Source organism: Anolis carolinensis, chromosome 2 (assembly GCF_035594765.1).
Source record: "Anolis carolinensis isolate JA03-04 chromosome 2, rAnoCar3.1.pri, whole genome shotgun sequence".
Taxonomy (NCBI): Eukaryota; Metazoa; Chordata; class Lepidosauria; order Squamata; family Dactyloidae; genus Anolis; species Anolis carolinensis.
In genome coordinates this window covers 100,747,627-100,764,226 of record NC_085842.1, presented here as the reverse complement: position 1 = coordinate 100,764,226, position 16,600 = coordinate 100,747,627, and the positions used below count along the sequence as shown (strand labels likewise).

The 16,600-nt window shown below is 35.8% G+C and overlaps 1 protein-coding gene across 5 annotated transcripts in view; it reads right to left on the bottom strand.

The window, feature by feature from the left end:
• Nucleotides 1-16,600, bottom strand: part of mapk9 (mitogen-activated protein kinase 9) — a 58,586-nt gene that overhangs the window by 23,213 nt on the left and 18,773 nt on the right. For 3 of the 5 annotated variants that reach the window (XM_062970305.1, XM_062970302.1, XM_062970304.1), the window contains exons 4-9: nt 15,308-15,366; nt 13,994-14,132; nt 12,690-12,855; nt 10,888-10,959; nt 2,922-3,104; nt 1,604-1,728 (exon numbers count right to left, since the gene is read on the bottom strand). In XM_062970305.1, the coding sequence (XP_062826375.1) occupies nt 1,604-1,728; nt 2,922-3,104; nt 10,888-10,959; nt 12,690-12,855; nt 13,994-14,132; nt 15,308-15,366 (744 nt within the window). Of the gene's footprint in view, nt 1-1,603; nt 1,729-2,921; nt 3,105-10,114; nt 10,187-10,887; nt 10,960-11,138; nt 11,329-12,689; nt 12,856-13,993; nt 14,133-15,307; nt 15,367-16,600 lie in introns of those variants that run through there. The other 2 variants (XM_062970303.1, XM_016991501.2) reach the window with 2 other exon arrangements.

The following is a 16,600-nucleotide window of genomic DNA, read 5'->3' as shown; positions in this document are numbered from 1 at the left end:
AAGAAGTTGCAAAAGGACTCTGAGGGCTCTCAGCATCTACCTGTTCAACCAGGACAGCACTATAGATGTGATTTCCCAGTACATCTATTTTCAATGTCTCAGAAATCCTGCAGACCTGTCTCAACTGCAAATGAAGAATATTTTAAAACTTCTCCCAAAGTTTTGTTGTTTAGCTAGCATAAACATGAATTTTAAAATGGAATAAAATAAATAGAACAGGAAAATGAAACTACAAGTGCCAACATAGTCTGCACCCCTGTCCTCACTCATAGCATTTAGCATTTTTAGATTTGGGACTGAAAATATTGAATATGGACTTTCAGTCCCAAATCTCTTATATAAAATGCTTTTCATCCTACAGCTAAGGTTTGATTGTCTACTAATATAAAATGAAATAAAAAATAAGAAAATAAAAATCTTAACCTAAACACAATGCTCAGTTTCATACATAAGGCCTGTGTTCTATTGATTTGGAATGCAAACATGTTTCATTTTTAAGCCTGTCTTTTGATTCATTCCACATAACACTACTTCCCAAACATAGGTGCATAAAAATCTGGAATGAACATCTTTCATCCCACCTCAAGGCTGAAGAGGAGAGGAGACTTCCAAAGGAAGCTTGAAATTGAAAGCTGTGTGTATTTCTATTATAAGACTGTCTTCCTCCTCCTCCCCTCTCCTCAGAGTTTTAGTTTGCTTTGTGATGCACAATTTTCTCATTCCCCACTCCCTATAAAAATGCTTGCTTGAAAATCCCAATAAGCTCTTAATCCATGGAAAGACATCAAGCCATTAAGGATAAGGCAGCGTTCCTAATACTCTTTTCTCAACTGCCATAAAGCTACAAAATTAAAGCCACGGGCCTACATGGCATTTAATTAAATACCAGAATCTGAGAAATGAAATGTGTACAATGGAGGCAAGTTTTAGACCCAAAATTATAGCTTTTGATATGACGATAAGTGTACAAATTATACACAAATGTTGACTTTTTAAAAAAAAAATCCAAATATATGGCACCCAATATTATCATTTAAACCACAGTAGCATTTTTGGCTTTGAATAACCTCAAACTGATAGGACAGCTGCAACCTCATCTGGGCAGATAATGTTTTGTTGGAACTAACCACATTCTGGGAACCTCCTCTTTAGATTACTACAATATATTATACATACATTTGAAAACGGTCAGGAAACTTCAGTTAATCCAAAATAAGGCAACAAGCATTTAAAACTGAAGTGACCAATATCACCATCTTTCAAGCAGTGCTTTGCCATCTGCACTGTCCTCCAGCATATTTCTGCACCCACATTTTAAAATAATCTACACTAATTTCTAAACAGTTCTGTGAAATCTATCTCTTTCCTGCTTTGAAAGGCTTGCCTGGAATCTTCAATTTTGTCCTTTTCGGAACAAGTCTTCTCAGGCTTTGCAGTTGTAAAACATTTCAGTGTTTTGTCTTGAATTTTTCACACACGTCTTATCTCCTGTCATAGGGGAATACTCTGCTTTGAGGCTTCTATTTTAGTTTTACGTTGCAATTTTAATAACCCTGGATACATATATTTCATTTTAAAAATTAATACACAAACTTTAACTTACAGCTTCAGCTTCAGCTGGGTCATACCAAACAGTGATATAGGGGTGACGTAAAGCTTCATCTACTGAAATTCGTTTGTCTGGATCTACAACTAGCATTTTTGAAAGCAAATCTCTAGCCTGACTAGCTGGAAAACAGAAGGATGAAAATCATCGTTAAAAATTAGAATCTTAAAACATACAGTAGAAAATAAATATTAATCACACTTAAGGCAAGTAACTTATGAAGAAATATCTGCATTTCCTTAACTGATAGATATTTCAGCAATAAGGCAATGTATCAAACTATCACTATTGTGCAACTAAGCTGCATTTCAAAGTTCAAAAATGTGGAAGTGTGACTCTGAAATCTAAAAGCTTAATTTTCATATTGACCTACTAGCATGAAGGATTTACCCATATATACCATGTATAAGTCAACCTCATGTATATGTTGAGAGTAAGTTTTAGGCATGAAATTCTAGATTTTGATATGAACCCTGGATAAGTTGAGTCATTCCTTGGCCACTGCCACCACTATTTTCCTTCCCAGGCATTCCAAAAGGTATTCTGCCACACTACTCTGAGAGGAAAATGGTTCCCTTTGTGATTAAAGTCAAGGTAAGCATTAACTCTTATAAAAAAAATGAACCACGCCATTTTCCAAGTAGAAAGGTGAGAACTTAAGTCTGTCTTGGGAGAACTTAAAAGATGCACCACACCCTCAGATTCTCTCAGCACTCTTTTGAGGGCACATGATAAAGAGCTGATGTCGATGTCATTGTCTTCCTGCCCAGAAAGTCAAGAAGGGCAGAAAAAAGAAAGCAGCATGGGGTTGTTGCTTCTTTTAGGTTCTCCTGGGATGGACTATGCCCTTGACTTTCACCACTCTATTCATAAAAGGGTATGGTTTTTTATATATAAGAGTTAAGGTACTGTGCTTACAATGACCTATAAACAATTCAGCCTAGGTTTTGGGAGGTAAATTTTTAGATTAAAGTTCTTAGACTTATACACAAGTATATACTATAAAGTATTTCACTTAGATTCAAATGTAGCTTGATTCAGGCAAAAAATGTAAAGTAAATCAACAAAAAAGCAATGAGACCCATTAACCGAGAGGTTGATTACATATTGTTAGAAGGCAAATTGTCCTTATGCATACAGTGAAAATGTACATGCCCCAAAAGCAAGAAACAAATCAATTCATGTTTTATGTGGTAGCAATGGATACTACGATCTACTTTAGAAAGTTAAGAAAGAGTAGAATACAAAAATGTTTACCAATTATTGCATAGATAATTTTTAATACATACACACTCAAAGAAAAATGAAATCTTACTTTTTAATTTGTCACGATCGGAGTCTGATGGAAATATCCAGTCTGGGAAGAGCTCTTCAAATTTAATACCTGGATATTTTGGTCTATTTTCTACATAGTTCCTCACAGTAGGCTGTAGTTTCTTCATAAATTCTGCTGATGGTGTACCTAACTGTTCAATAACTTTATTCCACTGGTCAATATCTGAAAATGTGTTTAGGAAAATAAAGTATCCCTCCCCCATCTGCATAGTATAAAGACAGGCAATTTAGGACAACATTATTATTCCAGGACAGTATCTTCAGTTCATAAAGCATGTGTAAAATCACAGATGTTCTCTCTATAGTTTTGGAGCCAACAACATAAATTGGTTTTAGGAAATTTCGCAAAATAATTGTTGGCTATTTTGCCAAAATACACAGGTTAGATCAGGATAAAGAAATGTACCACAAATGAGCAGGGTGTGGGGGGCAATCACCTTCTCTGAGAGCACAGTCCTATGCATTTTAATGAAGTTAATCTTTGGTAACTGTATTTAGGATTGTGGTCCAAATGTAACTGACAACTCAAGCGTTTCTAAAGAAGGAAAACTGTAATTACAACTACCATATGGTATGTTGAGACATTTAAAAACAACAAGAGTCAAATATTTAACTATTCAGTACTATAAACTCTGAGCATTCAAAATGCATTTGCAACCCAATTTCATGTTTATACATGGAATACAGCATAATGCTATGAATGAATAAGTAGGAAGGTTTGGCCACAGCTGCTGTCTGTCAATTGGTGCTCTGTGCAGCCCTTTAAACAGGAAATTGCCTTTGCAAACCACATTAAAATAATCCTTTAGATGTGCGATGAAGAGATTAGAGTTTTAGCTTCTCAGTTAAGTAGCACAAACTCCTATATAATTGTATACAAACAAGACCAAATGTTCTTGAGCCTTACTTCCCTCATACTGATGTGGTATTTAATACAATTTTTGTTAGGAAGGAGGACAGTATGAGAAACTACATGAATATTAGAAAAGCAAGTGTTATACACAAGCTAAAAAATTTTTTAATTTTTTTTATTTATTTATACTTAAAACTTATACATTCTTTAACAAATTTGCAATACAGAGTTATGTATATCAAGCTCATATAGTATTTACAGTCTCTATATTACATACTCATATTATTTACCTTTTATTACCCCTCACCTAGTGCTATCCCTTCACCCCAGACCAGCCAATTACAATATTTATTTCCAAAATTCCATTGTTTCTTTTACAGGTTTTTTCCCCTTACCTTCTACATATACAAACTCTATAAATTTTTCCCATATCTTCCCAAAATCATCCTTTTTTAATATCCTCTTTTAATTTTAATCTTACATGTCAATTTATCATTTATTGCAATATCCTAAATCTCCTTATACCATTCTTCCAATTGGTACTCCTCACTACCTTTCCATTTTTTGGCTATTAACAATCTTGCTGCTGTTAGCAAGTTGGCGATTAGTTCCTTTAACTCTTTTGATACTTGAATATTATCCATAAATGACAACAGTGCTATTTCAGACGTTCCTATTATTTCTGTTTTGGTGATTCCCTTTATTTCTTTAAAAACGTTCTCCCAAAATTTTTGAACATATTTACAGGACCACCACATATGTATATATGTACCATTTTCCTGGCAGCCCCTCCAGCACTGCTTAGAGTATTTCTTATCAATTTGATTTAATCTAATTGGTGTGAGGTACCATCTCCAAACCACTTTATAATAATTCTCTTTTATTCTTATAGACATGTTTTTAATATACGCATATTCCACATTTCTTTCCAGATTTGAGGGTGTATTTCCTTATTGCAATCTAACGCCCACATTTCTTTAAGGTGATCCTGCTCCTGTTCTTTATCTATTAGCAATTTGTAAATATCACTTGTTATACCTTTGGTTCTTTCTTTTCCTTCCCTTCCCCCCCCCCCCCCCCCCCTTTGACTAATCATGTTCTCAAATTTTGTAAGTTCTCTATCTCCCTTATATTTCTTTCTTATTTCCCTTGCCCATCTTTCCAATTGTAGAACTTTATACCACCCAATACTCCCTGATAGTTGATTCCTTATTTCCCCTAGATTTTTCACTTTTGATTCCCAATCCCTTAATTTCATCATTCCTTTTTCTTTAAATGTTTTTTCTAACTCCCTTTTGAGATTCAAAGCTAGATTTTTATTCTAGATCTCTGGACAATTCTATCTTCTTGTTTGGAAACTGTGAAACTGTAGCTAATAGGAGATACTAGGGCCATTTCAATGAGGTAAGCCAGAGAACTAACCTTTATTGTCCATTTTAACTGTGAAATTACCTTCCCCGTTTCAGCACATTCTGCACTGGGTTCTATGAATCAGTCTCCTGTTTTAATATTGTATGTTTCATGTCGATTTTAACTATTGTTTTTACCGATATTGATGTTTTTATTTGTATAATTGTTTTATTGCTGTGTTATTGATATTTGATTGTTTTATCGGGCTAGGCCCCATGTAAGCCGCCCCGAGTCCCTTCGGGGAGATGGGGCGAGGTATAAAAATAAAGTTATTATTATTATTATTATTAACTAACCTCACCAAATTTGTAATTTATTCTGAATATGAAAATCTGAATGGGTGTGAATGTGTAATCTATATGTTCAATTTCTATACAAAATATGTGTATGCAAATGCATAGAAAAAGCCACCATCTGTGCATCATATACATTTGCTTTGACAATAGTGGTTCTACTCATATATAAAAGCTGAAGGAAGCAATGCACTCCTACTTAACTCAACTGAGGGTATAAAAATACCATACCTAGGAACTTCTTGTGATATACATAGCAAAGAGAAAGAAAGAGTATAGGGTGATGTAAACATAGACATCAAATAAAATTTGAAAACAAGTTACTATGATGTTTTAATATTATAGGCAGTCCCCAAGTTACAAACATCTGACTTCCTAATGACTTATGGTTAAGAATGGGGCTGAGACAACAGGAAGTAAGAGAAATCTATCCCTAAGAAGGGAAATTTACTCCTGAAACAGTTATCATGGGGAAAGGGTGTCTCAACTGAAGTTTTATCACCAGTCCTTGTTTCCACAACAAGCCAAATTTTTGCAAAATCCAACTATTACAAGAACAGAAAATGAGGTGAATTCTTCTGAATAGGGGCACAGACAGCAAAACAAATACCTGTTTACCCTTCCCTATGCTATCCAAAACTTATACACACACATGACTGGAATTAAAAATGTACCTGTTCTGACTTACATACAAATTCAACTTAAGATCAATCCTACAGAACACCTATCTTGTTTGTAACTTGGGGACTGTCTGTATTTCTGAAAGTACCTGAACTGTTGGCAAATCATACACTGATATTTTATTTCTCCCCAAACATTTCTGATTTCTATAAGGCCTGTTGGAAATGACTGGAGGAAAATGTAAGCTTTCTAGTTAGCATGTTCTTATTGGGACCTAATGCAAACCTAAAGCTGAGAATAATCACCATACTGATGAAGTGGGATGCCAGGAACTCCCATAAATTAAAAGCATGTCACTTGTGATTGCTATAAATCCTGACAATGTTATATGGAATTTAGAGTATATAATAGTTAATGGGAACCAGAACCAATTAGCACTAAGCACCTGGAAGATAATGGACAGGAGTCTGGGAGAATGTAGAACTGAGACCCAATGTTGTTCTGATGTGAATTAGTGTCCAGGTAAGAGATATATAATGTTTATATTAATTAGCCAATTAAAGAAAGACCACAAAAGTGTAAAGGCTAATTACTCTTCGCTGGAATATTACATAGCATTGGCTGCCAATATTTTTCTCTCTGTATTCAGGGTACTTCTGGATGGCATTTAAAATCCTAAACGCTTGAACCTTGACACTTGAGGGAATGCCACTACCCATATGGGCCTACCCAAAGATCTGTTGGGGGGAGAGGTCTCTTTCATGTCCCACCAGTGAGGACAATACACTGTGTTAGAACATGGCAGAAGGCTTTTGTCACTAAGGTTCCAAGGTAAAATGTTGCTATTTACCAAAGCCTTTAGACCTTAATAATTACTAATTTAATAGAAGACAGTTATGTTTAAAACTTTGAACAATAAAATCTAAGTCACTGTATTATTTAACATATTTTTAGTTTTATAGTCTATTGCTGTTTTTAACATGCTTAACCTGTTTTAATGCTATCTGAAAGCCTCCTTGGATATTTCTTAAACATCTAATTAGAAATACAAACACATTTTCATTTAAAAATATTTTAAATGGCTGCCACAGTAGTGCTTAAATAAACGCTTACTCTAGATGAGGATTCAATGAAATTGATCATTTCTTCACATTGGATCTCCTACAAAACTGTTCCACATAGGCAGCTAGTCATCAAGACTAATATTCTCTACTTAAGCTAAGATGGCAAAATGCCAACTGGCAAGTACTGATCTACATGAAAATATCCATGTTTCTCCCTCATTATGGCCAGAGATAACCACACCACCTTTTGTTGGAAAAAGTGCAGCAAATACCATGATTTATCTTCTTTGCTTCTATAGGCCTTGCAGAAACAATTCCAGATCTAAAACTATACAGAGGATATAAGGAAGAATATGAATTTATAATATCCTAAATAATTACTAAAATTGGTTACACATAATATTGCTTATTTTTTTTCCTTGCATTCAGACAGAATTTCAGTATTGTAAGTACTATAACAAATACTTTAAAAGCCCTTTGCATACTATATTATGCAAATAAAGTCAACTTTGAATCTCCATAGATAAATGTATTCAACCAAAGAACTCCACCAATCTAGAGTCACTTTAACACTGTTTAAGATAAATTAACACTCTTTTGTCATCTCCCTCTCTCCATTCCTGTTTAACATCTAGAATATTATTTCATTTCCTCAGAAGAATTATGATGAGTACATAATGATTAACAGTATAGTGGATTGTAGAAATCTATCAGAGCACCTCCAAGAATGGACTTCTACCTGCTCAAGTCACAGAACTTGTAGCTATATGGTACTTAAGGTAAAACATTTTCACTGCTTCTTCACCCCATCCACTCTCCTTCTGAACTCCTAAGGAGATACTATATTGGCTTGGTAATAACCAAAAGGGATGCACAAATATTACAATGTCATGGATACCTAAAGCTGTCATAGATCAGAAAAATGGTGTACACTATATTGTTTCAATTCCTAAAACCACCTTGTAGAACACATATGCATCTTGTTAAAAATGTTATAAAATGTTTGAATGATGGGATTTCTTCTTCCTAATAGCTGTACAAAAATAAACTACTTAAAAAAATCTTCTGCATAGATAAAAAAATGTATCGATTGATTTCGCAGGTTTCAGAGGATAAAAAAATAGTCTATAGGAGGTTTTCTGAGTGTAGAATACTCAACATCTAGAGCCCCAAAAGTTATGTTCATATGATGTGGGACTTTGATTGCAGTGTCTTCTTTTTTGTGGAAAAACGTAACCAACATAATTTCTATATCTTAAAAATACTACCAATGTTATGTTCAACTGGAAAAAATTGGGACATAATGCTTTAAGTAAAACAGTCTGTTTTAATTGCAAGACACATAGTTTCATGAGGTAATTTTCTGCCCTGGTAACAAACAACCCCTTCTGAGGAAAATCTTTTTCAAGGAAAGGCCATTCTTGGTGCAAAAAAGACAATATGTCATTTGGATGCTACAGTGATCCTTCAAAGAAAATATCTCACAAATGGAGACCTTCTGGACTTCTTATACTGCAGTAACAACAGGGGGCAGGTGGCTTATTCTGCTAATGGTGCCGAATGTCAGTTCTAAACTACTGAGAAATTGGTCATCGTAGCATTTTATCGACTGTGGAAATAAAGTTCAACAGACATTATCACCACATTGCAAACAAGCCAGGTTAGCGGTGGTTTATGAGGCTCACTGGAAAAGTAAATGTATCCTTTCAAAGGATACATCTTAGCATTACAATTGTTAACACACATTTATGTCATATGAGTCTTGGTTTACTTGGCAAAATGTGCCAAGTGATGTTGTAAAATAACAACAAGAAAACACTCTAATGATTTCCATATGCCAGGCAGAATCTTTAAAGTGGAATATAGGCAATTAAAAAAATGAAACAGTCCAAACTCTAGCAAAAACATATGTAGACATATGTAGTTATTTTCTCTTTAAGACGTAATAGCCCATCTAATATCAGGGTGGCCCTTGCATCCAACGTATTATATTACTTATCTTGTCCTTCTCCTTAGGCCATTAGTTTAAAAGCAATATTTTGAAATATAGCATTAGGACAAGACCCATATCTTTCTCAAATTCAAAAATATCCAAGTATTAAATAATTTGAAAAAAGTGTTTGTTTTTGTAAATTAATTCAAAGTCAAGAAATTTATTAATCAGTATAAAGAAATAGGCAATTAAAGAGGCACTGGATTGGTGGAATTCTAACAAGTAAAATACATTTACTTCATAGAGATTCGTTAAGCATGAAAGACACGAAACATGAAGACAGCAAACATGAAAGCTGGTGATAACATGCAACCAACAGGAGAGATAGCATACATGAAGAATTGTGTTAGGTTGGTCATAAGGCTTTGGAGAATAAAATAATATATATGGGAGAAAATTGAAAAAAATGAAAATCAAGCTCCTATATTGTGTTATTGGGTTAACATGATCAACCATTAAGATTTCATGAAATCAAGCATTCAGAATTATATTTTTCTAACCTGTGTGCCTTCACTATCCACTTGAAGATAACAGGAAAAGAACTGACAAGACAAAATCATTGTTGTGAGCCTATTTCCATTGTGCAGAAAAATACAAAAAAGCAGTTAGTTTAAAAAATATAGCAATAATTTTGTGGAGTTTTCATCTTCAACAGTGGCAATAATGACAAGGAAATTTGCAGCATTATTAAGACCGCAAAAAAGTCAAGTTCCTAAACCAAGATTAATTGTTCAAACAGTGAAGTTAAATGTAATCAAAAGGAGAATAAAAGTTTGCTGATGGTTAATATCAGAGATTTTGAACATGTGTGGCAGATTCTACTTAAGAAAGAGAAGTATGTTGAAGGCAGGGATTAGCATCTTTTACATCTATCAGTGAGTAAAAAATAGTTCTTTGGTAAATGTGGATTAGGATTCAAAGATTACGAGGGAAGGATACGATCAGTGCCTTGGAATATCACACAACCTTTCACCAATTCTCCCATGATGCAACCAACTGACCAGATATCAACTGAAAGTAAAAGTGAAATGATAAAATTATGAAGTGTTATGAAATAAAGTGGAAAACAAAAAAACATTTTACATTAAAAACACAACAATGCAGAAAATGAAACTGCTAACATGTTTTTGAACAATAATAACAGAAACATTTACTATATATACTCATGTATATAAGTTGACCTACTATATAACTTGAAGTCAGGTATTGGGGTCAAAATTGTGGATTTTTATATGACCTGCAGATAAATCAAGTGTGAAGAGGGGAAAGCATCAATACTGTCCCTGGTTGTTGCTGCCATTTTCCCACTCAGGTATTAAAGTCGGACAGAAGCGGCATTGTGGCAGAAAGAGTTGTGCAAGCTGATGCTCCTTTTAGGTTCTTTTGTGGCAGAGCAAGCTTTTTCCTTTTGTCATTCTACTCAGAGAAGGTGGTAGTTCTTTTGTTTTTTGATAAGAGTTAAGAGTGCTTTGATAAGTGTGCTACATGACCTGCAAGTAAATCAACCCAGGTTTTTTGGGCTGATTATTTTGAATAAAATATCTAGTATTATACATGAGTATATAGGGTATTCTCATTGCAAATTTTAGATTTTAGACAAAAAGGAATTTGTATTAAAAACATGTTTTAAGGGAAAGTCTATTAATGTGTCAATATATACTGTATTCTTATTTTTCATCTATAGGGTTCCTTTGAAGCACTTTGAAGGATACAATCTCTTCCTGGAAACAGGACCTTATGGAGGACCATTTCTGCCATTATGCACCCAACAGACCAGATATCCACTATCAAGCATTAGGTATAATGGGGACAAAAATTAAACATTTTCCAAAACTTCTATAAATATATTTTCAAATGTTGAATATTTATAATTCACACAGGAAAAAGGAAGGGCATTAGAAATTATTCATTTTTTAAAAAACCACAGGTTGTTTTATACAATCTTTCATAAACTATAATCTACCGTGGGCTCTCCAGATCCATGATTTCCACCATCAACGGATCATTGCGTCCTATATATAAAATGTCAGTGACGTGAATGTGGAAGCCCTGAAGTATCCGCATGCATAACACTGCAGTTTAATAATATGGGAGGCAGTAATCCACTTTATTGGCATCTACAGATCCAGAGTCCCACAGATCCGGGAGGCTCACTGTATATTCCAATCAAAAGAAAAAGTGTTGTATTACTGGGATAGCAAAATGATTTATACATGAATGTTAATTATATCCTACTGAAATTAATGAAACTCAGTTACCCATTACTAACACATTTAATTGCTACCAATACATTAATACAGTTAATTTTTCTACACCCATTAGTTATATGAATCAATATAATTCCATCACAACTGAATGTTTTTGAGAAAAGCATGTTATAAACTTTCAGACTTGATGTTCTAGCAAAAACTATCCTGGTTTGAGATTAGCTTTTGAACATTACTGTCTTGACACGAGAAAAATATGTCATTATTCTGTCTTATCACCACAGATCTGGCCTGCCAGATTGGCAATCAGCAGAAACCGTTTAATGTAACCATCGAAATAAAGCATGATATTATTCTAAACATGTATTTATTTACTTATTTATTTACAGTATTTATATTCCGCCCTTCTCACCCTGAAGAGGACTCAGGGCAGATCACATTATGTACATATAGGGCAAACATTCAATGCCCATTGAATTGGACAAAGACAGAGACAACAGACAGACGCAGAGGCAATTTAACCTTCTCCTGAGGGGATGTTCGATTCTGGCCACAGGGAGGAGCAGCTGCTTCATCATCCACTCTGATGGCACTTCCTCACTTCCTCATTCCAATGTTGTAAATTAGTTAAACTTGCCTCCCCACTTTTTATAAGTGGTACCTTATTTCCTACTTGATAGATGCAACTATATTTCGGGTTGCTAGGTCAGCAACGAGCAGGGGCTATATTTTATTTTTAATTGACGGGTGCTCACCCCACCACGGGCTGGCCTCAAACTCATGACCTCATGGTCAGAGTGATTTATTGCAGCAGCTGTTTACCAGTCTGCGCCACAACCCGTAGTCCCAGATAGGGCACAAAGAAGTGACAATATTAGTCCTCGTCCATCACGACTAAGTGGTAATCATGGGCAGTATGTGCTGAGCAGGAATTCAGGAGTAAAATAAGAACAGTAGCTAAATAGGTCCATATGCTGCTATCCTCAAACCAGAGTGTAACCTGCCTCTCGGAAGTCATATGCTTTTGGATAACATTTTCTCACACAATAAGCTGCTTTAAAAAGTGGGCTGTGTGCTTTCTACTTTTTCTGCTTCATCTGCTGCATCTTTCAGCAGAAGAATGTTTTAAAAACTACTTATTCAGGTTTCTCAGCCATGCTGTCCCTTACCCAAATACTTGTAAAACAACATGGTAATGAGCCTACCAAATCTCTCTTAAACTTCAGCAAGACAGCAATAAAAGTTAGGCTAATAATTGATCAAATACCTTAGTCAAACAAATATGGTACTTCTGTCCTGCAACTTACCATTCTCTTTGTATCCCATTCCAAGAATAACTTCTGGTGCTCTGTAATATCGTGTAACCACATATGGAGTCATCATGAAATTAGTACATGCTGTCCTTGCCAGGCCAAAGTCAAGGATTTTAAGAGTACAATCTGACTTTACTACTATATTGCTGGGTTTTAAATCCTAAGGAGAAATGAATTGATTTAAAAGCTCAACAAGTGGTATAATCAGCTCAAGAAATACAATACAATCAGAAAAAAATGATTATTCTATTACAAGCTACCAGTCTGACATAGATGTGTCTCCCCATGCAAAACTTGGAATACCAAAGGGCTACTTGACTCCATTGTTTAGAGGGGGAAATCTCAGGAGAAAACAAGACTACCACCCTGACCTTTCCAGAGGTCATGCAGGACTTGGACATAATCACTTGCTGAGGCAATTCAAAAATTCCCCAGAGCCTTCAGGAAACAATCCAGACCCATCAGCCACCTATGGCAGACCATCTTAAATCAGTTTCCCACCCTGCATAAATTCTGAATCAGCACTTGGCAGTGATCTGTCCATGACAATATAATTGCTGTTCTTTTATTCCAGGATTACATTGCAGCCAGCTCCCTGTAAAGCCAAAAGACTGGTTTGGCTCAGCACTGAAAACAAGGTCCAGTGTGCATCCAGCAGCGCAAGTGAGGCCAAATACCATCAGAGGCAGACCCATGGTTATCTGGTAGACACAACAATCTCCACCACCCTTGACAGGGCAATAATGGACACTGAAATCCCTTAGCACAACATGCCAAAAGAACTCTAATAACCACCCTGAGACCACCCCAGCTTGCTAAAGAAGAGAGGCTATTGAGCAATGAGATGGGCATTACAACAAAAGAGTTTTTATTTTGTTTCAGCCTTCTACTCCAGATAGACTCGTACACTTGAACTTAACTGACTGTGGGACAGGGCATCAGGTTTGTGGAGGGTGGAGTAATAGGGAAATCATAATAGACCACTGCAACTCTATATCCCTATCCCTTCAGCAAACCCCAGCAGGCCAAGTTGAGAGAGACTAACTCCCCGCCATCACCTTATTTACTTCCCTTTATTTTGCCTTGTTTGAACAACAGTTACAGTTTCTGAAAGAAGCTTTTTCCACATCCACACTGCTTTCTTCACACTGTTTGTTAGTCATGATGGTGATTGCTTGGACCCTGTATCACTTCTCCCTCTTGTATACATTCTACCTTTGACTTTTTTCCAGTGTAAATATGAATGATGGCAAGTAGTAAAAAACAGGTATTAATATGTTTGTAATAGCACTACCTACTCTGTGGATGATACCAGCTGAATGAAGATGTTTGATACCACATAACATCTGATATAGAAGGTAGGACATTCTTTCATGATCCAGTTCCATATGAATAACTTGGCACAAATTAGCATCCATCAGTTCCATAACCAAATACCTTAAATATTAAAAAAGTATTATTTGTTTTTATTTACATATAGACATGTAAACATCACATGTGCAAAATCCACTCTCATGCAGAAATTCTTAACTTGCTTATACAAAAGACAGTTCCAGTGAGAGAAGCCCATAGTACTTAGTATATTTATATATTTATCTGGATATTCAGTCTGTCTTTCCATAATAAAAATCAAAGTCAAGATATTAAATTATAAATATATAAAGCATGAGAAAATTAACAAAACTAATGAACCTAACAGTGCAACAGTGTCATAAACAGCAGACTAAAAACGTAACAGAAGAATAATGTATCAAAAGCTCTATTACTATGTCAGTAGCAGAAACATAATAGATAAAATATAGTATAAATATTTGTTTAAATCCAACTGCTAGTTCCAATTCAAGCTAATCCATTGAATCTATTTCAGAAACCAACACTTATGTGAATTATGCTGTTTTAAAGATAAAAAGTGAAACGGGTAATAGAGCACCATCATTAAGACTAACTGATCTATTTTAGCGTACGTTTTCGTGGCTATCAAATGCCCCAATATATATCAAGGTCACAGTTTTTTAAGCACTGCTACACAGTTGTGCAAGTGGGACTGAAAATAACAGGAGACAGGATGATGATATATATCGTAACCTCGACTCTTCCAAGAGCTATGTGAGATCATACAAGTATTTCAATTAGCTAAGAGTAGTCTTTAAACCAGCCTGTTAAGAATGACATGTGAAAATCTGCATCCCAACTCTGAAAGGTTATAAGATAACCTTAGTTTCTGGTTTGACTACTTTTTTGATAAAAAAATATAGTTTTTTATTGACATATAGTCAATAAAAACAAAGGCTGGGGGAAAAACAAAAGCAAAACAATGGTTTTCTCATTTCATAGTCTGGATAATTCCCAGAAGAGCAATAAAGCATCACAGCCTACATCCAACTAGTACATACATAAATCAATGCGAAACTCACTGAATTAATGGGAACCTATATTAAAACAATTTTATAAAATCCACTGATGCAATGAGTCTACTTTAGTAGTGAATAATCATTGGATTTAGACTTTTACAAATAAAATTAACCTGAATAAAATTCTGCTACATAGAGCACATGGAGAAATTGGTCTTATTTTCTAATAACATAAATTCATCAAGAAAATGGGAAACTTACACATCTTGAAATTCTTCTAGTGATTTCTGGGGTGTGAATACATTTAATAGACTAATAATCTGTAAAAGAAGGAGTAAAGATTAAATAATGTTCACTAGTGTAATATGAACAGTGTAAAATAACCATGGTAGCATGCAGATCTATTGCCTGCTTAAAGGACAAAAGCCCATTTAAAGAACAACAGCAAATAAAAGGTTAATGCACTGGTTCTAGAAAAAGTGTATTATCCTCAACCTACTCAGTGATAGCTGTAATGGCCATGAAGCAAAACCCAAAATCCACAATGAAGTGATACACAGAAGTTACTCTGCTGCTGCTAAATTATTTGAAATGTTATTGCCTGTATTATACCACCCCTTTACCCTTGCTCCCCACATGGCCAAGGAGCCCTTTTTAAAGCAAAGGTTTCTCATAGAGCCTCAAGACATGTGTATGTGTGCGCTTACATATATGTTGTGTGTGTGAGTATATATGTATAACTATGTATATATGTATATATACTAGCTTAGGGACTTGGAGGTGCCCGAGTTATTAGAAGGCATTGTTTGTATTGAGGTGTTAGGTAATATCACTGAAGTTTGGCCCAGATCCATTGTTGGCTGGGTTCAGTGCTCTCTGGATAAAGGTGAACTACAACTCCCAGATTCCCAGGGCAATCACCCCCAAACCCTGTCAGTATTCGCAGTTGGCCATGTTGGGTCTGTGTGCCAAGTTTAGTCCAGATCCATCATTGGCTGAGTTCAGGGCTTTTTGAATAAGGGGGAACTATAACTCCCAGATCCGAGGTCAATCACTCCCAAACCAGGCCTGTATGCACAGTTCGCCATGTTGGGTCTGTGCGCCAAGTTTGGCAAACTTGCTTCACACCTCTCACCTCCTCCTTCTCTCTGCTTGAGAAGGCAAAAGGCGCGCGCACAGCAAGAATAGGAAGCTGGTGCTGCTGGCGCACGTGCACCCGCACCCTTCCCATTACTGCAGAGCAGCAGGCCGGGGTTGCCAGGGCAACGGCGGCTACTCCTTGGCTTCCCCCTAGAGAGAAGAGGAAGGCACCAGATAAAAGAGGAGGCTGTTGCTGCCGGCACGTACACCCTTAGCCATCTCCATTTATTATTTACACCGCCACTATAGTGCAGGCATGGGCAAATTTGGGCCCTCCAGGGTTCTTGGACTTCAACTCCCACAACTCCCTCCAGGTTAGAGCAGGCATGGGCAAACTTGGGCCCTCCACGGGTTATGGACTTCAACTCACACAACTTCCTCCAAGTTAAAGCAGGCATGGGCAAACTTGGGTCC